Source organism: Ursus arctos, unplaced genomic scaffold (assembly GCF_023065955.2).
Source record: "Ursus arctos isolate Adak ecotype North America unplaced genomic scaffold, UrsArc2.0 scaffold_19, whole genome shotgun sequence".
In the NCBI taxonomy this organism is placed as follows: Eukaryota; Metazoa; Chordata; class Mammalia; order Carnivora; family Ursidae; genus Ursus; species Ursus arctos.
Genome location: NW_026622863.1, coordinates 54,937,723 through 54,963,365, shown reverse-complemented (window position 1 = coordinate 54,963,365; position 25,643 = coordinate 54,937,723). Strand labels below are relative to the sequence as shown.

Here is a 25,643-nt window from a genome sequence, read left to right as displayed (position 1 = left end):
AATAAGAAAGTTGTGAGCATCCGAACAGACTGGTGTCATTGCTCCCTGATGTTGTCACGGCAGAAGCTAAAAGCATCCGATAATGTCACCCATTCGTTTCTTAAAGAATGTTGCAATATCTTGGTTAAAAACCAAGAGATACTTAGCACCGTATGTACCTACTGGAATGGATTTTAAGTTCAGAACAGATGTCAGGAACACCACACAGTAAATCAATAAATCCAATCCCAAATATAGTCATTATTTTCAAGACATATAATTATTTCTATTAAAGCTGAACTTTGACCACGCTTAGATTTTTTTCCCCCAAGAGACGCAGCTAAAAGAATGAAGGTAAAAACATGGAAGACACATTCCATGTAATTTTAAACACCAACCGGGAAGGTGATATAAATACCAGATACACTTAAAGCTGTTGGTCATTGTCGTCTTTAATACTATTTCTATATTTCTTACTGCACACTTTTCCATATTATTGCTTGAGGGCTGAGAAACATAGTGTAATTACACGCGTGTATCTAGATCACCCTGCATATACGTGCGTGTTCGTACACGCACTGCAATGTACCAGTGATGTGTGCCTCTGCCCCCCTCATAATGTGCCCCGTGCATAACTGTCCATCTATGGGGAATCCTATCAATCGATGGCCAACGAGGGATCCTATCAATCCCATCAACCTATGGGCAATGAGTGAGTTAACAACGGAATATTGTGGGAAATAAAAACACATTTCCAATAAGATGAGGGAATTTTTTAAAAAGATTTATGTCTTTGAAAGAGAGAGCACAAGCAGCAGGAGGACAGAGAGACAGGGAGAAGCAGGCTCCCCTCTGAGCACCGAGCCCGATGTGGGACTCGATCCCAGGACCCTGAGATCATGACCTGAGCTGAAGGCAGACGCTCCATCAACAGAGCCCCCAAGCGTCCCACGATGTCATTGCTTTGTCAATTTCTTACTCCTTCTCCAGGCAAACCTGGGTCTGGACACCGTGGAGACACCCGTGTTCAGGAGCACACAGGGGCTGAGAGCAGGAAAACACATAGTGAAGACCGCAGACAAGCTCCCCAGTAACCGACTGGCATTAATTAAAAAAGCCAGACAAAGTTGACAAATTAAGGAGAGGGTATAAAAAAATACGAAGGTGCTCACCAGGAGAAGGATGCTCTGGGTGGCTCTGGACTCCGCGGAGGATCTGGCGGAGACAGTGTTCGTGTGAATGTGCCGGACCCGCTGCTTGTGCCTGTACAGGATGACAACCAGGGAGCCGCTGGCCCCGAGCATGAACCCCAAAGAGAACACATCAGTGAGTGAGACCCATGCTATGAACAGCGAGGCTGTGGTCTTACGGTAAATTACTGCACAACAGTACCCTAAATCCATTTTCCTCGTGATGTTTGCATCGAACCCCTCGCCAGTCACAGAGAGGGGAAAAATGATATTCATCAGTATGGTCAGGATCCAGCACAGGGTGGTGGAGGGGACGGTGTACTTGGGAGCTTTCCCTTTCAGCACGGCCCACCTGGAGTTCTGGGGGCTGACCGTGATGACCTGGAAGACACTCAGGAGGCAGGTGCTCTCCATGGACACATTCCTGGCCACTCTCCGAACAAGGAAAAGAAGGCTGCATCTAAAGTCACTGGCGGAATGTCTCAACCCAAAAGCTGCCAACGTCTGGGGGACGCCGTTAGAGAGTAGGACCAAGACGTTGGCGACAGTCAGGTGCCTGAGGATGAGATCCGTGCACCTTGCCTTGCACCCAGCAATGTGGAGGAGGACATAACGGCACAGAAGAGAGAAGTTCCCCAGGACTCCCAGCACAGTCTGTGATAAGATGATCACTCCCACCGCCAGATCCCTCGTGGCCATCCTGTCGCTTCTCAGGGACTGATGTGCATCTTCACGGCCACTGGAGCCTGTGTGGAAAGCAGACCGGAGCTGCCTTCAGACTGTCACCTGAATCCCAGTATTCTCCACTGACTAGATTAGTTGAATCTTAGATGTCTCCACCTTAATGTCTTTTACTAAGACATTTTTCAAGACTTAAATATATACCCTTTAGAGAATACTTAGAACATACGGACCACCGCTAGGAAGAGCGGTCACATGGTCACCTCTCATTCTGCACAAAGCCGTGAGGCTCGCTACTGTCACTTTAACTGCAGAGATGGGGCAATTACAGAGTTCAGGCAAAGAGCAGTGAAGTCATGCGTCTAAATCCCTATGCAGCTTAAGGGCAGATGGGGACTTGAAAATGCCAGGTGCTAGGAACAGAAGCACGCTTTGAACCACCGAGCAACACCAAAAATGTGGTCAGTGGTGCTTTTCAGATCACCCAGACCTATCTTTCTATTGCTTTTCCATTTGGTGTCAGATTGGTGGTGACATCATCATTTTGATCTTACACGTTTCCATGTACATAGATTTATCCTATAGCCAATGCCAATTATGAATGAATATTCAGAAATCTTATGAAAAGCAGAGGTACGGATTGCAGGTTAATACCCCAGCAGCCTGCCCCAGGACGAGCACATTTAATGAACGGAAGAACGGCTTGCAACTAGGAGGGCAAAAAAAAAAGAGAAAAAGGATCTGTTTGCTTTTATGCCAGGAACAAAACACAATGTCACCTACTGCAGGAAACTTGGAAAAAACTCATGCCGGACCCTAAATTATAGGACATGAAACAACACTATATGGTAAATAGCACAGACCAAAAAAACTACATCATTATTCTTTTCAGATCATACACTTATTAACTTATTCATACCAAGTTCATAAAATTACTAGCAATGATGCATGGTTTTTGAAAATTATTAACATGTAAGGGACATAGATGCAAAATTCAATCTCTAGGGTATGAAACCATGTACATTTTATGAATTGCAGTAGTGAATATTTTGAATCAATATTAGAATATTTTTAAACCAAATAAAATATAAGATAATTTCAATCCTGACAGCTACTGTCTGAAACTCATAAAGTTACCCTTTCCTTAACGATGTGTCCCTAACCTCAAGAAGGAAGTCCTACCACAACCAACAGACCACCGCTGCATTCAGCAGAAGCACAATTACTGTCTCCATTAATTGCATGACACACCGGAGCTGAAGAAAACATTTCTATTCGAGCAACTGTAACTTGAACACACTGACTGTGCATGGGATTACGTGGTCCACACAGGATTCATCCTGTGATTACAAGCCCGAATGTGTTATGAGCACAAGTCTGGGAATCCTGCAATTGAGGCTCTGAGTCCTGTAAGGTAGAGAGAGTGGCAGGTTGATCTCAGAACTATGATCCCTGAGCACTTTAAAAATCAGGTTTCATTAAATGACTGTCATGGTCAGTTACACGGACATTAACGCAGGGGCCACCATCACTGGGTGACGTGAAGGACTTCGTCTGCCTCATTAGCTTAGCTGACGCCCCAGGAATTATTCCTGCCTCTGTGTGGCAGGGACAGTAGACCAAGGTCAAACCCAGAAGCAGCCCCTTTTCTAATACAACCACTTACCCGGACTTCTAACACCAGGCTTTCATGGTAAAGTCTGCCTCTCCGTGGGAGGCACGCTTCTGCCTGTGGTGAGGACGGTGGGCTGACGTGAAGGTCTCACCAGCCGGTGCAGGTGAGGGGAGGAGGCAGCCAGACCCTGAGATATGGGTTCAGGATCCTGTGACCGCACCTGCCCCTCAGGACCGCACTTGTCCTCTCTCCCACAGCAGCAATCAGAGAGTGGGCTGGGAGGGAGAAAGTTTCCGGGAACCTTTTTCCAGTTGCTAATTAAAAAAAAAAAAAAAAAAAAAAAGGAACCAAACAAAACAATTACGTTTCCTTTCAGTGGCTCCCAAGGGAGCTTGGAGTGTTCGAGCAACTCTGGACTGACGTGGGCAGGAAACTCTGGGGTCTGACAGGTCAGGAGGCACAGCCGTCTCCCTGCATTCGCAGAGAACTTCCCTAGGAAGTCATTCTGCCAAGAAAACATGTTCTTTCCTTCTCTTCACACTGTCGTGTGCACCAACACCTAAGCTATGAGCAGAGACAAAAATGAGACAGGCATCACCTGAGGATTTCCCGACACACGCAAGCAAACGCCATCCATGACACCGATGTTTCACGTTAGAAATCACTGGATTTCTCTGCACCGCTATGTTCCAATGTTGAGTCTCTGCATGATTCAATGTCAACTAATACAGGGTTTTGTAGGAAATCAACAGCAATACTGACTCTTGCTCGTGACAGGAAGTAGCAGCAGGACAGTGTCCGTGGAAGAAAGAGGGAAGGCTCACAAGAGCCCCTCACACACAGAAGCAGGAGGGTCGATCTTGTAAGAGGCAGACTGTACACTTTCAACCACCAGTTAACCCCCGCAACTTACTCAAATCAAGACCAGTGAAGGATTCCCATAGTTCTCACCACTTCATTTTCTTCCCAGAATTGTTACCAGTAAGCACTGGGTGAAATCCTACTGGGCAGGGTCCAGGCACTCCCACTGCTCCTGGGAGGAATCTTTGGCCACATCCCTGAATGTCAACCATCGCTGAAATAAATACTACATTTACCATGCGACCACTGGGCAGACTGTGTAATTTTACCTAAGAGACGATTCAGAGAACTGGTTCTGACTTAGGTGAGTGGTCGGAATTACACGCTAAGAGGACTGGACACAAAATCATTCCATGATGTTCTCCCTAATTCGGAGGAAAGAGGAGGGCGTAAGGTTCACCAAACCCCGAGAAAGACTACCCTTAGGGCATCCACACGGGCATCCACACGGGCATCCACAGTTCTGTTCGGCTGCTCTATTTACATCATACGTAAGTTGTGCATCTTTCTCAATGGGACTCACGGTGAGTCGGAAGCATACTTCTCAAGAATTTAACGTACACAATCACAACCTGGAGATCTTGTTAACATACAGGCTCTGATGCTGTTCTGGGGCAGGGCCCGAGTTTCTGCGTTTCTAACAAGTTCACCAAGTGTTGCCAACGCCTCTGGTCCAAGGGCCGCACTTCTGAACAGCAAAGAGGTAAAATGCTGAGGAAATAATCACATGTCACTTAGAGCAGTAATACAGAAACTACACAATCTAATATATGGCCACCATCTTTTTTGAGTATTTCCCTAGGTATTATTCAAAGAGCTTTCACACATTAATTTCATAAATGAAATTGATAAATTTCAAAAATAATCTATGAGACTAATACTCTTCCACTTTTATGAGACTCTTATGTCAAACATCCAGTGAACGGAAGGGCCTGGGATTTAACCCCATTTCTGAGATGTAGAATTTGTCCAAAAGGAACACATTGGTCAATGTATGGAACGATGCAAAAAGAATATTCTGACAGGTTTTCTAAGTGAGAGGAGTAAAGAAGGTAACATCACACTTGGGGCACCTGATGGTTCAGTCGTGACGCGGTGCCTTCACCTCAGGTCATGATCCTGGGGTCCTGGGATCCAGCCCCGCATCGGGCTACCTGCTCAGTGGCAGTCTGCTTCTCCCTCAACCTCTGCTGATCCCCCTGCTTGTGCTCACTCTCTCTGTCAGATAAACAATGAAATCTTAATCAAAAAAACAAAACAACAAAAAAAAAACCTTTACAGATGGGTGCTGACTGGGTCAGTCAGCAAAGCATGGGACTCTTCACCTCGGGGTTGTGAGTTTCGGCCCCACATTTCGTACTATTACTTACAAATAAGATCCTTATGATCCAGCAATTGCACTACTGGGTATTTACCCCAAAGATACAGACGTAGTGAAGAGAAGGGCCATATGCACCCCAATGTTCATAACGGCATTGTCCACAATAGCTAAATTGTGGAAGGAGTTGAGATGCCCTTCAACAGATGACTGGATTAAGAAGATGTGGTCCAGGGGCGCCTGGGTGGTGCAGTCGTTAAGCGTCTGCCTTCGGCTCAGGGCTTGATCCCAGCGTTCTGGGATCGAGCCCCACATCAGGCTCCTCTGATAGGAGCCTGCTTCTTCCTCTCCTACTCCCCTTGCTTGTGTTCCCTCTCTCGCTGGCTGTCTCTGTCAAATAAATAAATAAAATCTTAAAAAAAAAACCTGCTTATTTAAAAAAAAAAAAGATGTGGTCCACAGTGGTGCTAAGATGGCGGAGAAGTAGGGGTCCCCTTTTTCAGCTGGTCCCCTGAGTCGAGCTGGATAGGTACCAGACCATCCTGAACACCCACGGAATCAGCCTGAGACACAGGAAGATACATCTGGATCTCTACAAATGAACATCTCCAGCGCTGAGTATTGAGGTATGAAGCGGGGAGCCATGAAACCGCAAACAGATATCAGAAGATAAACGGAAGGGGGAGGGAGCCGCCGCGTTCCAGCGCTGGGAAGCGGTGGCCACCTGCACGGGAGAGCGCCGGACTCGAGGACGGCACCCTCGAGAGAGCAGACTGAGACAGTGAACCGAGAATGCGCGCTACCAGACTGAAAACTGGAGCCCCGGAGAGTGTGCGAACCACACTGAACCGGAGCTCTGGAGCACGCGGGGGCGGCTGGCGGCTGGCGGTGTTAGAAACACAAAGGACAGAGACGTGCCAGCCCTGGAAGTGAGGGCTGGGACACCGGCTGTGGGGCACACATCCCGGGACGCTGCACAGTTTTTAGCAGCACCAACAGAAACAGAGTTAAAGTGGCCAGAAAAGCTCAGTGGAGAGCGGACTGCGATCCCTCTGTTCTGAGACAGAGGCTGGGATTTGGCCACTGCTGCTCTGACTCTCAGAAGAGGCACAGAAAACCGCCAGGGAAAGCTGCCAGAGAACAAAAGCCCGGAAATACAGGCTCACAGTGTGCCCAACCGCATCCCCCCTCGCAGGGGTCACAGAGACTCTAACCAAAGAGGGTTACCTGAGTATCGGTGCAGCAGGCCCCCGCCCCAGAAGGCAGGCTGACAAATCAAGAAGCCCACATCCCTAAGGTCCCTAAAAAACAAGTGCACACTGCCTGGGTCCTGGTCAATAATTTGGGCTCTGGGCAACCCCGCAAACTCTCCTCATCAGAATGACGAGAAGGAGAAATCCTCCCCCAGCAAACAAAGGATAAAGAGTCTGTGGCCTTTGTCACAGAACTGATGGATATGGATATAACCAAATTATCAGAAATGGAGTTCAGAGTAACAATGGTCAAGATGATGTGTAGACTTGAAAAAAATATTGACGAAAATATTAACGAGAATATACAATCTCTAAGGGCGGAAATGAGAGTGAATCTGGCAGAAATTAAAAATGCTATGAATCCAATGCAGTCAAAACTAGATGCTCTGACGGCCAGGGTAAACGAGGCAGAAGAGCAAATGAGTGAACTGGAGGATGGGTTAGTAGAAGAGAAAGCTAAAACAGAAACTTGGCTCAAAAAAAATCCAATCTCAAGAATGTAGGTTACGGGGGCGCCTGGGTAGCGCAGTTGTTAGGCGTCTGCCTTCGGCTCAGGGCGTGATCCCAGGGTCCTGGGATTGAGCCCCGCATCAGGCTCCTCTGCTGGGAGCCTGCTTCTTCCTCTCCCACTCCCCGTGCTGTGTTCCCTCTCTCGCTGGCTGTCTCTCTCTGTCAAATAAATAATAAAATCTTAAAAAAAAAAAAAAAGAATATAGGTTACAGGAGATTGCTGACTCAATGAAACGTTCCAATGTCAGAATCATCAGCATCCCCGAGGGGGTGGAGAAAAAGAGAGGTCTAGAAGAGATATTTGAACAAATTGTAGCTGAAAACTTCCCTAATCTTTCAAAGGAAAAAAGCATTCGTGTCCAAGAGGCAGAGAGGACCCCTCCCAAGCTCAACCACGACAAACCTACGCCACGTCACGTCATAGTGCAATTCGCAAATATTAGATCCAGGGATACAGTATTGAAAGCGGCCAGGGCAAAGAAATTTCTCACATACCAAGGCAAAGGTATTAGGATTACATCAGATCATCTACACAGACCTAGAATGAGAGAAAGGGGTGGGGGGGGGCATTTTTAAAGCTCTTTCAGAGAAAAACATGCAGCCAAGGATCCTTTATCCAGCAAGGCTGTCATTCAGAATGGATGGAGAGAAAGACTGTCCAGAATCGCCAGTCACTGACCAATTTCGTAACCACGAAACCAGCCCTACAGGAGATATTAAGGAGGGTTCTATAAAAGTAAAAAGGCCCCAAGAGTGATACAGAACAGAAAGTCACAATCTATAGAAACAAAGACTTTACAGGCAACATGGCATCATTAAAATCATATCTCTCAATAATCACTCTCAATGTAAATGGCCTAAATGCTCCCATAATGCCACAGGGTGGCAGATTGGATAAAAAGACATGACCCATCCATTAACTGTCTAAAAGAGACTCATTTTGAACCTAAAGATACATCCAGACTGAAAGTAAAGGGATGGAATACCATCTTTCATGCCAATGGACCTCAAAAGAAAGCTGGGGTAGCAATTCTCATATCAGACAGATTGGATTTTAAACTAAAGACTATAGTTAGAGATACAGAAGGGCACTATATTATTCTTAAAGGATGTATCCGACAAGTGGATATGACAGTTATGAATATCTTTGCCCCCAACAGGGGAGCAACAAGACACACAAGCCAACTCTTAACCAGAATAAAGAGACATATAGATAGAAATACGTTAATAGTAGGAGACCTCAACACTCCACTATCAGCAATAGACAGATCACCTAAGCAGACAATCAACAAAGAAACAAGAGCTTTGAATGCCATACTAGACCAGATGGACCTCATAGATATATATAGAACACTACACCCCAGAACCAAAGAATACTCATTCTATTCTAATGCACATGGAACATTCTCAAGAATAGACCATGCTCTATGTCACAAAACAGGTCTCAACCGATACCAAAAGACTGAAATTATTCCCTGCATATGCTCAGACCGCAATGCTTTGAAACTGGAACTCAATCACAAGGAAAAATCTGGAAGAAACTCAAACACTTGGAGACTAAGAACCATCCTGCTCAAGAATGATTCGATAAACCAGGAAATCAAAAATCAATTTAAACAATTTATGGAGACCAACGAGAATGAAAACACAACGGTCCAAAACCCATGGGACACTGCAAAGGCAGTCCTAAGGGGAAAATACATAGCCATCCAAGCCTCACTCAAAAGAATAGAAAAATCTAACATGCACTTTTTATATTCTCACCTCAAGAACCTGGAACAGCAACAGAGGGACAGGCCTAATCCACGCACATGAAAGCAGTTGATCAAGATTAGAGCAGAGATCAATGACTTAGAAACCAGGAGCACAGTAGAGCAGATCAACAGAACTAGAAGCTGGTTCTTTGAAAGAATAAATAAAATAGATAAGCCACTGGCAAGACTTATCCAGAAGAATAGAGAAAGGACCCAAATTAATAAAATTATGGCTGAAAAGGGAGAGGTCACAACCAACACCAATGAAATAGGAAGGATTATTAGAAACGTTTATCAACAGCTTTATGCCAATAAATTAAGCAACCTGGGAGAGATGGAGGCCTTCCTGGAAACCTATAAACTACCAAGACTGAAACAGGAAGAAATTGATTTTTTAAACAGAACAATTAATTATGAAGAGATTGAAACAGTGATTAAAAACCTTCCAAAAAACAGAACTCCAGGGCCTGATGGATTCCCCGGGGAATTCTATCAAACATTCAAAGAAGAAATAATACCTATTCTCCTTAAACTGTTTCAAAAAATAGAAACAGAAGGAAAACTACCAAACTCATTCTATGAGGCCAATATGACTTTAATCCCCAAACCAGGCAAAGACCCCATCAAAAAGGAGAATTACAGACCAATTTCCCTGATGAATATGGACGCCAAAATTCTCAACAAGATCCTAGCTAATAGGATCCAACAATACATTAAAAGGATAATCCATCAAGACCAAGTGGGATTCAACCCTGGGATGCAAGGGTGGTTCAATATTTGCAAATCGATCAGTGTGATAGATCATATCAACATGAAAAAGGCCAAGAACCATATGATCCTCTCAATAGATGCAGAAAAATCATTTGACAAAATACAGCATCCTTTCCTGATTAAAACCCTTCAGAGTGTAGGGATAGAGGGTACTTTCCTCAATCTCATAAAAACCATCTATGAAAACCTACAGCAAATATCATTCTCAATGGGGAAAAGCTGGAAGCCTTTCCCTTAAAATCAGGGACACGACAAGGGTGCCCACTCTCGCCACTATTACTCAACATAGTACTAGAAGTCCTTACAACAGCAATCAGACAACAAAAAGGGATCAAAGGTATCCACATCGGCAAAGAGGAAGTCAAAATGTCTCTCTTCGCAGATGACATGATACTCTATATGGAAAACCCAAAAGAATCCACCCCCAAACTACTAGAAGTTATAGTTAAATTCAGTAATGTGGCGGGATACAAAATCAATGCTCAGCAATCAGTTGCATGTCTATACACGAACAATGAGACTGAAGAAAGAGAAATTAGGGAATCCATCCCATTTACAATAGCACCAAAAATTATACCTTATCTCGGAATTCACTTAACCAGAGACATAAAGGATCCATATTCTAGAAACTACAAATCCCTCTTGAAAGACATTGAAGAAGACACAAAAAGATGGAAAAATATTCCATGCTCATGGATCGGAAGAATGAACATAGTTAAAGTGTCCACGCTACCCAGAGCAATCTACACTTTCAATGCCATCCCGATCAAAATACCAATGACATTTTTCAAAGAAGTGGAACAAACAGCCCTTAAATATGTGTGGAACCAGAAAAGGCCCCAAAGCACCAAGGAAGTGTTGAAAAGGAAAAACAAAGCTGGGGGCATCACAATGCCGGATTTCAAGCTGTACTACAAAGCTGTGATCACAAAGACAGCATGGTACTGGCACAAAAACAGACACATAGACCAATGGAACAGAATAGAGAACGCAGAAATGGAACCTCGCCTCTTTGGGGAACTAATCTTTGATAAAGCAGGAAAAAACATCCAGTGGAAAAAGAGAGTCTCTTCAATAAATAGTGCTGGGAAAATTGGACAGCTCCATGCAAAAGAATGAAACTTGACCACTCTCTCCCACCATACACAAAGATAAACTCCAAATGGATGAAAGGCCTTGATGTGAGACAGGAATCCATCAAAATCCTAGAGGAGAACATAGGCAGCAACCTCTACAACATCGGCCACAGCAACCTTTTCATGACACATCTCCATAGGCAAGAGAAACAAAAGAAAAAATAAACTTGTGGGACTTCATCAAGATAAAAAGCTTCTGCACAGCCAAGGAAACAGTCAAAACAACTAAGAGGCAGCCCACGGAATGGGAGAAGATATTTGTAAATGACACTACAGATAAAAGACTGGTATCCAAGATCTACAAAGAACTTCTCAAACTCAATACACAAGAAACAAATGAACAAATCATAAAATGGGCAGAAGATATGAATAGACACTTTTCCAATGACGACATACAAATGCCTAACAGACATGAAAAAATGTTCAAAATCATTAGCCATCAGGGAAATTCAAATCAAAACCACACTAACATACCACCTTACGCCAGTTAGAATGGCAAAAATCAACAAGACAGGAAACAGCAATTGCTGAAGAGGATGTGGAGAAAGGGGATCCCTCCTACATTGTTGGTGGGAATGCAGGTTGGTGCAGCCACTCTGGAAAACAGTGTGGAGGTCCCTTAAAAAGTTAAAAATTGAGCTACCCTATGACCCAGCCATTGCACTACTGGGTATTAACCCCAAAGATACAGACGTAGTGAAGAGAAGGGCCATATGCACCCCAATGTTCATAACAGCGTTATCCACAATAGCTAAATCGTGGAAGGAACCAAGATGCCCTTCAACAGATGACTGGATTGAGAAGCTATGGTCCATCTATACAATGGAATATTACTCAGCTATCAGAAAGAACTATTTCTCAACATTTGCTGCAACATGGATGGCACTGGAGGAGATAATGCTAAGTGAAATAAGTCAAGCAGAGAAAGACAATTATCATATGATTTCTCTCATCTATTGAACATAAGAACTAGGAAGATTGGTAGGGGAAGAAAGAGATAAAGAAAGGGGGGTAATCAGAAGGGGGAGTGAAGCATGGGAGACTATGGACTCTGAGAAATAAACTGAGGGCTTCAGAGGGGAGGGGGCTGGGGGAATGGGATACACTGGCAATGGGTAGTAAGGAGGGCACATATTGCATGGTGCACTGGGTGTTATAAGCAACTAATGAATCATCGAAACTTGCATCAGAAACCAGGGATGTACTGTATGGTGACTAACATAACGTAATAAAAAAACATTAAAAAAAATAATAATAGGGGCGCCTGGGTGGCGCAGTCGTTAAGCGTCTGCCTTTGGCTCAGGGCAGGATCCCGTTGTTCTGGGATCAAGCCCCACATCAGGCTTCTCCGCTAGGAGCCTGCTTCTTCCTCTCCCACTCCTCCTGCTTGTGTTCCCTCTCTCACTGGCTGTCTCTCTCTATCAAATAAATAAATAAAATCTTAAAATAATAATAATAATAATAAATTTTAAAAAAAGAAGCCGTGGTCCATATATACAATGGAATATTACTCAGCCATCAAAAAGAATGATTTCTCAACTTTTGCTGCAACATGGATGGGACTGGAAGAGATACTGCTAACCGAAATAAGTCAAGCAGAGAAAGACAATTATCATATGGTTTCACTCATTTATGGAACATAAGAAATAGGAAAATCGGTAAGAGAAGAAAGGGAAGAAGAAAGGGGGTAAACAGAAGGGGGAATGAAGCATGACAGACTATGGACTCTGGGAAACAAACTGAGGGCTTCAGAGGGGAGGGGGTGGGGTAATGGGATAGACCGGTGATGGGTAGTAAGGAGGGCACGTATTGCATGGTACACTGGATGTTATATGCAAGTAATGAATCATGGAACTTTACATCAAACACTAGGGATGTACTGTATGGTGACTAACATAATATAATAAAAAATATTTTTAAAAAAACCACACTGAGATACCACCTTACACCAGTTAGAATGGCAAAAATTGGGGCGCCTGGGTGGCACAGCGGTTAAGCGTCTGCCTTCAGCTCAGGGCGTGATCCCAGCGTTCTGGGATCGAGTCCCACATCAGGCTCCTCCGCTATGAGCCTGCTTCTTCCTCTCCCACTCCCCCTGCTTGTGTTCCCTCTCTCGCTGGCTGTCTCTATCTCTGTCAAATAAATAAATAAAATCTTTAAAAAAAAAAAAAAAGAATGGCAAAAATTGACAAGGCAAGAAACAACAATTGTTGGAGAGGATGTGGAGAAAGGGGATCCCTCCTACATTGTTGGTGGGAATGCAAGTTGGTACAGCCACTCTAGAAAACAGTGTGGAGGTCCCCTAAAAAGCTAAATTGAGCTACCCTATGATCCAGCCATTGCACTACTGGGTATTTACCCCAAAGATACAGACGTAGTGAAGAGAAGGGCCATATGCACCCCAATGTTCATAGCAGCATTATCCACAATAGCTAAATCGTGGAAGGAGCCGAGATGCCCTTCAACAGATGACTGGATTAAGAAGATGTGGTCCATATATATAATGGAATATTACTCAGCTATCAAAAAGAACGATTTCTCAACATTTGCTGCAACATGGACGGCACTGGAGGAGATAATGCTAAGTGAAATAAGTCCAGCAGAGAAAGTCAATTATCATATGGTTTCTCTCATCTGTGGAACATAAGAACTAGGAAGACCGGTAGGAGAAGAAAGGGATAAGGAAGGGGGGGGTAATCAGAAGGGGGAATGAAGCATGAGAGACTATGGACTCTGAGAAACAAACTGAGGGGTTCAGAGGGGAGAGGGGTGGGGGAATGGGATAGGCTGGTGATGGGTAGTAAGGAGGGCACGTATTGCATGGTGCACTGACTGTTATACGCAAGTAATAAGTCATGGAACCTTATATCAAAAACTAGGGATGTACTGTACTGTATGGTGACTAACATAATATATTAAAAAATATATTATTATTAAAAAAAAAGATGTGGCCCATATATACAATGGAATATTACTCAGCCTTCAAAAAGAACGATTATACAACATTTTCAGCAACATGGACAGGTTGGAGGAGATTACGCTAAGCGAAATAAGTCAAGCAGAGAAATACAATGACCATATGGTTTCACTCATTTATGGAACATAAGAAGTAGGAAGATCGGTAGGAGAATGAAGGGAAGAATGAAGGGGGGCGTAAGCAGAAGGGGGAATGAACCATGAGAGACTGTGGAATCTGGGAAACAAACTGAGGGCTTCAGAGGGGAGGGGAGTGGGGGATTGGGATAGGCCGGTGATGGGTATTAAGGAGGGCACATATTGCATGAAGAACTGGGTATTATGCGCAAATAATGAATCATGGAATTTTGCCTCAAAAATTAAGGATGTACTGTATGGTGACTAACATAATAATAAATTATTAAAAATATTTAAGAAAACAAAAAATAAAATAAATCCTTAAAAAATAATAATAAATAAATGTCAAATTCAAAAAAGCAAAGACTAGAAAGTTGGTTGCCAGGGGCTCAGGGTGTGGGTGGAATGAGGACATCTTGGACGAGTTTCAGCTACGCAGTATGAATCAGTCCTGGGGGTTATAATGTACAGCATGGTGGGTATAGATTATACTTTCTCAGAAACTTGAATTGGCTAAGAGACTAGATCTTAATGCTCTCACCACACATACCTGTCTTTCCTGAGCCTGCCCAGTAGAAGCTACTCCCAGAATTCACATAATTTTATCTATTTAAGACACTTCCGGGGCACCTGGCTGGCTCAGTCTGAAGAGTATGTGACTCTCAATCTCAGGGTTGTGAGTTGGAGCCCCATGTTGGGTGTAGATATTTCTTAAAAACCTTGGAGGGAGGGAGGGAGGGAGGGAGGGAGGGAGGGAGGGAGGGAGGGAGGGAAGGAAGGAAGGAAGGAAGGAAGGAAGGAAGGAAGGAAGGACGGACGGGACGGGGGAAGAAATGGAAAGAGAAAGAAAAAGGAAAGGAAAAGACACTTCCATGTCCTTTATAAAATAGGAAGCAATTTAATAGGAAACCTTAGTTTTCTGGGACAATGATATTAGAAACTATTTCATTCCCAAAAAGGGAAAAGAAATACAAATAATGATGATGATGATAACAGAATCTGTTTTCTCTGTGGATGTCCCACTGGGTGACATCAGAACTCCCACCACCCACAGAGCTGGCCCCAATGAACCCAACTCTCCTATACACCAGCGCTTCCTTGCACTGACCCCACGGTCCCCAATTCAACCTTCTAATCCTTTGCTCAAGAATAACAGTTCGTGAGGAGAACCAGGACTGCTTCATCTCTGTTTTCACAGGACCCTATGAAATAAAAAGAATCCTTTCCTCTCCCTGTTGGCCTCTTCACCACAGACCAGGAAACTGGAGGGCACCCCCACCTGGGTTCCAGCCCTGGAGCACCCCACCGGGGAACAGTTACAACAGTCTAGACTGTCAAACTGCCATCAGCCATCTGGGACCCAGGGCACAGGGGGAGACCTAGAGTCCAGGAGGCGAGTGCATGACGGAGAGCACGGCAACAAACAGGACACGGGAAAATGCACGGGGACGAGATGTGGTTGCAGAGACAAGGGGCACGTGGGATCGAGGCACAGGGGAGAGGGTCGCAGGCTCTGAGGGCACATGAGGGTCAAAAGGTGCAATGGGGATAAAATACACTGCAGGGCTTAGGGGCGTGCAAGGGGCAGAGAGTACAAGAAAGTGAGGCATCTGGGGAACACCAGGTGGTGGAACCATATGGGTGCCAGGTGTCACGGCATGCAAGGCTGTAAGGGGAGGAGTGAGAGTCCGTGCAGGAATGCAGAGGGCACAGCTGGGTAAATGCATTGCAGACAATATTCAGGAAAGGGCTACAGAAGCGAGGCACGATAGCTGGTGGTGCAGATCCTGGGGGCCCAGCATGGTCCACAGGAAAAGGGTGCAGAGAGGAAACGGACATATATAGACAACAGGAGCAAGGAGAAAGTCCACCGGTGGGCATCAGTGGACCAAAGGACCCGGGAAAGGGGCTGGGATGACAGGACCAGGGAGCAAAGCACCACAGTGAAGAATGGTGGGGGGCGATGGGGGCAATCAACAGCTGAGGGCTATCAACATCAAGGACGCAATCCCTGGGATGCAGTCGCTGTAACGGGGGTCAGGGATGGGATACAGGGAGGGGAGGAAGGGTGGCATGGAGCTGAAGGAAGGGAAGTGTTGGATGGACGATGGAATTCTTTGTGATAGAGAACTCAAAAGGGCACACACTGGAGGCAATGTGGCAGGATGGCTGTCTAGAAAGGCTGGGTGGAGAGGATGGGGCAGGCAGAAGTCAGGGAGATGAGGAGAGACAGGAGATGAAGGACATGGGACCCATCACGTTCACCCGACTGCCAGGTGGAGGTCCTAATTGTGGGGAAACGGAGGTAGGAGAGGAGGGATGGCTGAAAGTCATAATCGGTTGTGAGTAATTCATTCCCCACTCGATTTCCCCATTTATATTTGTTTTCACCTATTATTGGATTTTTTCTTTAATTTCAGGTTATGAGACACAAATCTTACATACAAAAATAACCCTAAAAACTCCTTAATCTGAGTAGACAGCTTAGAGCTAGCTGCAAGTAGAACTTGGGGGAATGACCCAGCCTTCTCTCTCCTCTTTGGGGATGCCAGACAGAGTGACCCCGGTGGGTCTGGCAGGATGTGTTTATTGGTACTTGATGCTTAGTGACGGGAATAAATATCTATACCGTCTCCGAGCCCCGCTTATGCCTTGACCTCTTATGCCCTAAACCTGATAGGATGAAAACCCTTTTATTTATTGTGGGGATTCTAAAACATAACACATGCTTTAAGAAAATAAAACATAGACACACACAGCACATTTTAGTCTTCTGTTTTTCCTTTCTTTTCCCGTAGAAGAAGCTATCCCAGGAAGTCACCATTAGTAATATTTCTGTGGATATATTTCAATATTGTAAGATATTTTTGCCTGTAAACAATTACATGCATGTTTCATTATAAAATATGTAAGGAATAAAATAAATGTAAGTCCCCATGAATTACCCCTTGCCCAATACCAGTTTCATCTACAAATGGACCAATTTTCACTGCCTTCAGAGTTATCCATCCTTTTTTATGGAATTTGGGATGTTTTCCTAACATACATGAACACTTTCTGTACTGATATCAATATTATATACATATTGTCACACTGGGCTTACTCCCCAATCAAACTGCTCTCCTCATTTGGAGACTTGAACCTTTAGACAGAATCTGAAGGTGTATTTCTTGTGGTAGGGTGTCTCCGTCTCACATTCAAGGCAAAGACATGGGCAGGTTACTGCCTACTGCAGGTGGGGTTGCAGGTGCAAATGACATGGAAAATACAACTTACCGACAGGGAACAAGTTCAGGAAACTTTAGTACGTCCTGGTACAGCAACAATACTATCTCCTTATAAAGCTGAGATGATTCATTAAGTCCTCCGACAGGAAGGCTGAGCGTCCCCAGAAAGAGTGAGCCAAGGGGAGTTGGGGAACACTACTTTCGTGATTGATAGGTTGGGAAAAGATTTCTTTAAAAGAAGAAAACACCATGGGATGCCCGGGTGGCTCAGTTGGTTAAGCATCTGCCTTGGGCTCAGGTCATGACCCCGGGGTCCTGGGATGGAGTCCCGCATGGAGTTCCCTCCAAGCAGGGAGCTGGCTTCTCCCTCTCCTGCTCCCCCTGCTTGTGCACTCTTTCTCAAATAAATAAAACCTTCATAAAAAAAAAACAAAACACCTCAACTAGAAAGGAGGAAACGACAAATTAGATGAAAATTAAGAGTTTGTCCTCATCAAAAGGCACCTAGATAGAGACACACACGGATAGATGGATGGATGGATGGATGGACGGACGGACGGACAGACAGAACCAGTACCAAGAATAGATATATTCTACATGTAGAAATATCTCCTGTAAATCAATAAGAGAAAGAGAGGCAACACAACTGAAAACAAATGGGTAAAATAAACCAAAAGACACACAAAACAACGATTTACTTCAAGGCGCATAGATATGGGAAAAGATGTTCAAGTTCCTGTCTCATCAAGAAAATGGAAATACAGTCACTGCCTGGTACCATCACACAACAACCAGAACAATAAACCAAAAACTAAAGCAACTAAACGGAGAATCCCATCCACAGGCGTTGGGGTCAAGTTCACGCACACGCTTTGGGAGACTGTCTGGCAATCTGTCCCGAAGCCAAACAGATGGAAACCTGAGACCCAGCAGTATCACTACTCCGTATACACCTGAAAACACCCCCCGCGCATCTCAGCACACTCTAGAATTTACACATCAGCGTCATTCTAACAGCGCCAAGTGGAAAGATCACTCCGTGTACTTCATCAGCATAGCGGCTAACTTGTCTGATTTTCAGACCATGAGATCCACTCGCCAGCGCCCAGAAATGATCAATAACAACATGGAATAGTTACCAATAAAATCACAAACGCATGCAATTGAACCGTGAAAATACAAAAGAGTTCATGCTACAGGATTCCTTTTGTATCGAGGACAAACGAGGTCAGAGATTTACATGTGAGACGTCCCGTGGGTGACCCTTGAAGATGGTGCCTGGGAGGGGCCGCGAGGAGGGGCTTCCTGCCAGCCTGGCCGTGTTCTGAGGCACAGAGGGGCGTGCGCGCGTGACACATCACAGAGCTATCCGCTTCGGACCCGCGCATGCGTATTCATTTTTAAAGTACAGATCAACAATAAGAAAGTTGTGAGCATCCGAACAGACTGGTGTCATTGCTCCCTGATGTTGTCACGGCAGAAGCTAAAAGCATCCGATATTGTCACCCATTCGTTTCTTAAAGAATGTTGCAATATCCAGGTTAAAAACCAAGAGATACTTAGCACCGTATGTACCTACTGGAATGGATTTTAAGTTCAGAACAGATGTCAGGAACACCACACAGTAAATCAATAAATACAATCCCAAATATAGTCATTATTTTCAAGACATATAATTATTTCTATTAAAGCTGAACTTTGACCACGCTTAGATTTTTTTCCCCCAAGAGACGCAGCTAAAAGAATGAAGGTAAAAACATGGAAGACACATTCCATGTAATTTTAAACACCAACCGGGAAGGTGATATAAATACCAGATACACTTAAAGCTGTTGGTCATTGTCGTCTTTAATACTATTTCTATATTTCTTACTGCACACTTTTCCATATTATTGCTTGAGGGCTGAGAAACATAGTGTAATTACACGCGTGTATCTAGATCACCCTGCATATACGTGCGTGTTCGTACACGCACTGCAATGTACCAGTGATGTGTGCCTCTGCCCCCCTCATAATGTGCCCCGTGCATAACTGTCCATCTATGGGGAATCCTATCAATCGATGGCCAACGAGGGATCCTATCAATCCCATCAACCTATGGGCAATGAGTGAGTTAACAACAGAATATTGTGGGAAATAAAAACACATTTCCAATAAGATGAGGGAATTTTTTTTAAAAGATTTATGTCTTTGAAAGAGAGAGCACAAGCAGCAGGAGGACAGAGAGAGACGGAGAAGCAGGCTCCCCTCTGAGCACCGAGCCCGATGTGGGACTCGATCCCAGGACCCTGAGATCATGACCTGAGCTGAAGGCAGACGCTCCATCAACAGAGCCCCCAAGCGTCCCACGATGTCATTGCTTTGTCAATTTCTTACTCCTTCTGCAGGCAAACCTGGGTCTGGACACCGTGGAGACACCCGTGTTCAGGAGCACACAGGGGCTGAGAGCAGGAAAACACATAGTGAAGACCGCAGACAAGCTCCCCAGTAACCGACTGGCGTTAATTAAAAAAGCCAGACAAAGTTGACAAATTAAGGAGAGGGTATAAAAAAATACGAAGGTGCTCACCAGGAGAAGGACACTCTGGGTGGCTCTGGACTCCGCAGAGGATCTGGCGGAGACAGTGTTCGTGTGAATGTGCCGGACCCGCTGCTTGTGCCTGTACAGGATGACAACCAGGGAGCCGCTGGCCCCGAGCATGAGCCCCAGAGAGAACACGTTAGTGATTGAGAGCCATGCTGTGAACAGCGAGGCTGTGGTCATATTGTAAAGTACTGCACAACAGTACCCTAAATCCCTTTTCCTCGTGAAGTTTGCATCGATCCCCTCGCCAGTCACAGAGAGGGGAAAAATGGTATTCATCAGTACGTTCAGGATCCAGCACAGGGTGGTGGAGGGGACGGTGTACTTGGGAGCTTTCCCTTTCAGCACGGCCCACCTGGAGTTCTGGGGGCTGACCGTGATGACCTGGAAGACACTCAGGAGGCAGGTGCTCTCCATGGACACATTCCTGGCCACTCTCCGAACAAAGGAAAGAAGGCTGCATCTAAAGTCACTGGCGGAATGTCTCAACCCAAAAGCTGCCAACGTCTGGGGGACGCCGTTAGAGAGAACGACCAAGACGTTGGCAACAGTCAGGTGCCTGAGGATGAGATCCGTGCACCTTGCCTTGCACCCAGCAATGTGGAGGAGGACATAACGGCACAGAACAGAGAAGTTCCCCAGGACTCCCAGCACAGTCTGTGATAAGATGATCACGCCCACCGCCAGATCCCTCGTGGCCATCCTGTCGCTTCTCAGGGACTGATGTGCATCTTCACGGCCACTGGAGCCTGTGTGGAAAGCGGACCGGAGCTGCCTTCAGACTGTCACCTGAATCCCAGTATTCTCCACTGACTAGATTAGTTGAATCTTAGATGTCTCCATCTTGATGTCTTTTACTAAGACATTTTTCAAGACTTAAATATATACCCTTTAGAGAATACTTAGAACATACGGACCACCGCTAGGAAGAGCGGTCACATGGTCACCTCTCATTCTGCACAAAGCCGTGAGGCTCGCTACTGTCACTTTAACTGCAGAGATGGGGCAATTACAGAGTTCAGGCAAAGAGCAGTGAAGTCATGCGTCTAAATCCCTATGCAGCTTAAGGGCAGATGGGGACTTGAAAATGCCAGGTGCTAGGAACAGAAGCACGCTTTGAACCACCGAGCAACACCAAAAATGTGGTCAGTGGTGCTTTTCAGATCACCCAGACATATCTTTCTATTGCTTTTCCATTTGGTGTCAGATTGGTGGTGACATCATCATTTTGATCTTACACGTTTCCATGTACATAGATTTATCCTATAGCCAATGCCAATTATGAATGAATATTCAGAAATCGTATGAATAGCAGAGGTATGGATTGCAGGTTAATACCCCAGCAGCCTGCCCCAGGACGAGCCCATTTAATGAACGGAAGAACGGCTTGCAATTAGGAGGGCAAAAAAAAAGAGAAAAAGGATCTGTTTGCTTTTATGCCAGGAACAAAACACAATGTCACCTACTGCAGGAAACTTTGAAAAAACTCATGCCGGACCCTAAATTATAGGACATGAAACAACACTATATGGTAAATAGCACAGACCAAAAAAACTACATCATTATTCTTTTCAGATCATACACTTATTAACTTATTCATACCAAGTTCATAAAATTACTAGCAATGATGCATGGTTTTTGAAAATTATTAACATGTAAGGGACACAGATGCAAAATTCAATCTCTAGGGTATGAAACCATGTACATTTTATGAATTGCAGTAGTGAATATTTTGAATAGATATTAGAATATTTTTAAACCAAATAAAATATAATTTCAATCTGACAGCTATTGTCTGAAACTCATAAAGTTACCTTTTCCTTAAACAATCTGTCCCTAACCTCAAGAAGGAAGTCCTACCACAACCAACAGACCACCGCTGCATTCAGCAGAAGCACAATTACTGTCTCCATTAATTGCATGAGACACCGGAGCTGAAGAAAACATTTCTATTCGAGCAACTGTAACTTGAATACACTGACTGTGCATGGGATTACGTGGTCCACACAGGATTCATCCTGTGATTACAAGCCCGAATCTGTTACAAGTCTGGGAATCCTGCAATTGAGGCTCTGAGTCCTGTAAGGTAGAGAGAGTGGCAGGTTGATCTCAGAACTATGATCCCTGAGCACTTTAAAAATCAGGTTTCAGGGGCGCCTGGGTGGCACAGCGGTTAAGCGTCTGCCTTCGGCTCAGGGCGTGATCCCGGCGTTATGGGATCAAGCCCCACATCAGGCTCCTCTGCTATGAGCCTGCTTCTTCCTCTCCCACTCCCCCTGCTTGTGTTCCCTCTCTCGCTGGCTGTCTCTATCTCTGTCAAATAAATAAATAAAAATCTTTAAAAAAAAAAATCAGGTTTCATTAAATGACTGTCATGGTCAGTTACAAGGACATTAACTCAGGGGCCACCATCACTGGGTGATATGAAGGACCTCATCTGCCTCATTAGCTTAGCTGACGCCCCAGGAATTATTCCTGCCTCTGTGTGGCAGGGACTGTAGACCGAGGTCAAACCCAGAAGCAGCCCCTTTTCTAATACAACCACTTACCCGGACTTCTGACAGCCAGGCTTTCATGGTAAACTCTGCCTCTCCGTGGGAGGCACGCTTCTGCCTGCGGTGAGGACGGTGGGCTGACGTGAAGTTCTCACCAGCCGGTGCAGGTGAGGGGAGGAGGCAGCCAGACCCTGTATATGGGTTCAGGATCCTGTGACCGCACCTGCCCCTCAGGACCGCACTTGTCCTCTCTCCCACAGCAGCAATCAGAGAGCGGGCTGGGAGGGAGAAAGTTTCCGGGAACCTTTTTCCAGTTGCTAATTAAAAAAAAAAAAAAAAAGGAACCAAACAAAACAATTACACGTTTCCTTTCAGTGGCTCCCAAGGGAGCTTTGGAGTGTTCGAGCAAGTCTCTTCCTCTGTCATCTCTCCAGGCTGACCCTGGCAAACGTTGGCGCGTTTGAAGACCATCATCGCAACTCTGGACTGACGTGGGCAGGAAACTCTGGGGTCTGACAGGTCAGGAGGCACAGCCGTCTCCCTGCATTCGCAGAGAACTTCCCTAGGAAGTCATTCTGCCAAGAAAACATGTTCTTTCCTTCTCTTCACACTGTCGTGTGCACCAACACCTAAGCTATGAGCAGAGACAAAAATGAGACAGGCATCACCTGAGGATTTCCCGACACACGCAAGCAAACGCCATCCATGACACCGATGTTTCACGTTAGAAATCACTGGATTTCTCTGCACCGCTATGTTCCAATGTTGAGTCTCTGCATGATTCAATGTCAACTAATACAGGTGTTTTGTAGGAAATCAACAGCAATACTGACTCTTGCTCGTGACAGGAAGTAGCAGCAGGACAGTGTCCGTGGGGGGCGCCTGGGTGGCACAGCGGTTAAGCGTCTGCCTTCGGCTCAGGGCGTGATCCCGGCGTTCAGGGATCGAGCCCCACATGAGGCTCCTCTGCTATGAGCCTGCTTCTTCCTCTCCCACTCCCCCTGCTTGTGTTCCCTCTCTCTCTGGCTGTCTCTATCTCTGTTGAATAAATAAATAAAATCTTTAAAAAAAAAAAAAAAAAAAGAACAGTGTCCGTGGAAGAAAGAGGGAAGGCTCACAAGAGCCCCTCACACACAGAAGCATGAGGGTTAACCAACGCAACTTACTCAAATCAAGAGCAGTGAAGGATTCCCATAGTTCTCACCACTTCATTTTCTTCCCAGAATTGTTACCAGTAAGCACTGGGTGAAATCCTACTGGGCAGGGTCCAGGCACTCCCACTGATTCTGGGAGGAATCTTTGGCCACATCCCTGAATGTCAACCGTCCCTGAAATAAATACTACATTTACCATGCGGCCACTGGGCAGACTGTGTAATTTTACCTAAGAGACGATTCAGAGAACTGGTTCTGACTTAGGTGAGTGGTCGGAATTACACGCTAAGAGGACTGGACACAAAATCATTCCATGATGTTCTCCCTAATTCGGAGGAAAGAGGAGGGCGTAAGGTTCACCAAACCCCGAGAAAGACTACCCTTAGGGCATCCACACGGGCATCCACAGTTCTGTTCGGCTGCTCTATTTACATCACACGTAAGTTGTGCATCTTTCTCAATGGGACTCACGGTGAGTCGGAAGCGTACTTCTCAAGAATTTAACGTACACAACCACAACCTGGAGATCTTGTTAACATACAGGCTCTGATGCCATCCTGGGGGGGGACCCGAGTTTCTGCATTTCTAACAAGTTCACCAAGTGTTGCCAATGCCTCTGGTCCAAGGGCCGCACTTCTGAACAGAAAGAGGTAAAATGTTGAGGGAAATAATCACATATGACTTAGAACAGTTATACAGAAACTATACATTCTAATATATGGCCACAATCCTTTTTGAATATTTCCCTACATATTATTCAAAGAGCTTTCACAAATTAATTTCATAAATGAAATTGATAAATTTCAACAATAATCCATGAGAATATTACTCTTCCACTTTTATGAGACTCTTCTGTCAAACATTCAGGAAACAGAAGGGCCTGGTAAAGATTTAACCCCATTTGTGAGATGTAGAATTTGTCCAAAAGGAACACATTGGTCAAAGTACAGAACGATGCAAAAGAATATTCATGACAGGTTTTCTAAGTGAGAGGAGTAAAGGAGGTAACGTCACACTTGGGGCACCTGGGTGGCTCAGTCGTGACGCGTCTGCCTTCGGCTCAGGTCACGATCCTGGGGTCCTGGGATCCAGCCCCGCATCGGGCTCCCTGCTCGGCAGGAGGCCTGCTTCTCCCTCTCCCACTCCCCCTGCTTCTGTTCCCTCTCTCGCTGCCTCTCTAATAAATAAATAAAATCTTAAAAAAAAAAAAAAAGGTAACATCACAGAACTCATGTAGCAACTTTTATATTTTATGCACATACTGATACGTTTACAAGGTAATTATACATACTTTAAAAGAGGTAGTGTAGAAAATTCTTCATTGTGACTGCAATTTTAAAATATTTTCAGTGGTATAAAACATACACATCCATTTGCGAATGATGCTTTTTGTGTCTTTTAAACACACCATGGAGACAGATACACAGACTAAAATAAGAGCTATTGTTTCTGAGTCTTGTGTTTCGTTGAAAATTTGTTTTGTTGATCATTTGGGAGTTACAGTTTAGAATTTTGAGACACTTGAACATGTATTAATAGGACACGACTGTTTCCCAGCAGTAAGAAGAAAGATTCTGTGACATGAGTGCAGAATGGATGGAAATCTGCAGGACGAATGCCTGAATGATTTAGAATCTCGACCAGCAAAAGCAACTATCTCCGAGTCAAAAAAGGTGAGAGCCTTCGTTACCCAAGCAAACTGGAAGCAAAGAGTAAGAAGAGTAGAGGCTTAGGGGCGCCTGGGTGGCACAGCGGTTGAGCGTCTGCCTTCGGCTCAGGGCGTGATCTCAGCGATCTGGGATCGAGCCCCACATCAGGCTCCTCCGCTATGAGCCTGCTTCTTCCTCTCCCACTCCCCCTGCTTGTGTTCCCTCTCTCGCTGGCTGTCTCTATCTCTGTCAAATAAATAAAATCTTTAAAAAAAAAAAAAAAAAAGAAGAGTAGAGGCTTAGCAGATTAAACATGTTTTGTGCACATCTCTCAGTAAACCACCCAGGACCCATATTAATGGCAAACAACAAA

General features: G+C 45.0%; 2 protein-coding genes across 5 annotated transcripts; both read right to left on the bottom strand.

Annotated features, from left to right (window-relative positions):
* Positions 1–413: 413 nt before the first annotated feature.
* Positions 414–7,588, bottom strand: LOC125283336 (vomeronasal type-1 receptor 4-like). Of its 3 annotated transcripts, none has more exons than XM_057314058.1 (3): positions 3,830–7,588; positions 3,517–3,740; positions 414–1,915 (listed from the first exon to the last, which is right to left on the bottom strand). In XM_057314058.1, exon 3 carries the CDS (start codon positions 1,866–1,868, stop codon positions 936–938), a length of 933 nt encoding a protein of 310 aa, XP_057170041.1. In that variant the 5' UTR covers positions 1,869–1,915; positions 3,517–3,740; positions 3,830–7,588; the 3' UTR covers positions 414–935. The 3 variants fall into 3 exon arrangements, with proteins under 3 accessions (XP_057170041.1, XP_048080163.2, XP_057170042.1); XM_048224206.2 differs by having other exon boundaries at positions 414–1,023; positions 1,152–1,915; positions 3,517–7,577; XM_057314059.1 differs by lacking the exon at positions 3,830–7,588 and having other exon boundaries at positions 3,517–3,760.
* Positions 7,589–19,220: 11,632 nt separating this feature from the next.
* Positions 19,221–23,311, bottom strand: LOC113250133 (vomeronasal type-1 receptor 4-like). 2 transcript variants are annotated; one of them, XM_048224209.2, is made up of 3 exons: positions 22,522–23,310; positions 19,958–20,721; positions 19,221–19,829 (listed from the first exon to the last, which is right to left on the bottom strand). In XM_048224209.2, exons 2-3 carry the CDS (start codon positions 20,672–20,674, stop codon positions 19,761–19,763), a joined length of 786 nt encoding a protein of 261 aa, XP_048080166.1. In that variant the 5' UTR covers positions 20,675–20,721; positions 22,522–23,310; the 3' UTR covers positions 19,221–19,760. The 2 variants fall into 2 exon arrangements, with proteins under 2 accessions (XP_048080166.1, XP_048080167.1); XM_048224210.2 differs by having other exon boundaries at positions 19,958–23,311.
* Between the last annotated feature and the right edge of the window lie 2,332 nt (positions 23,312–25,643).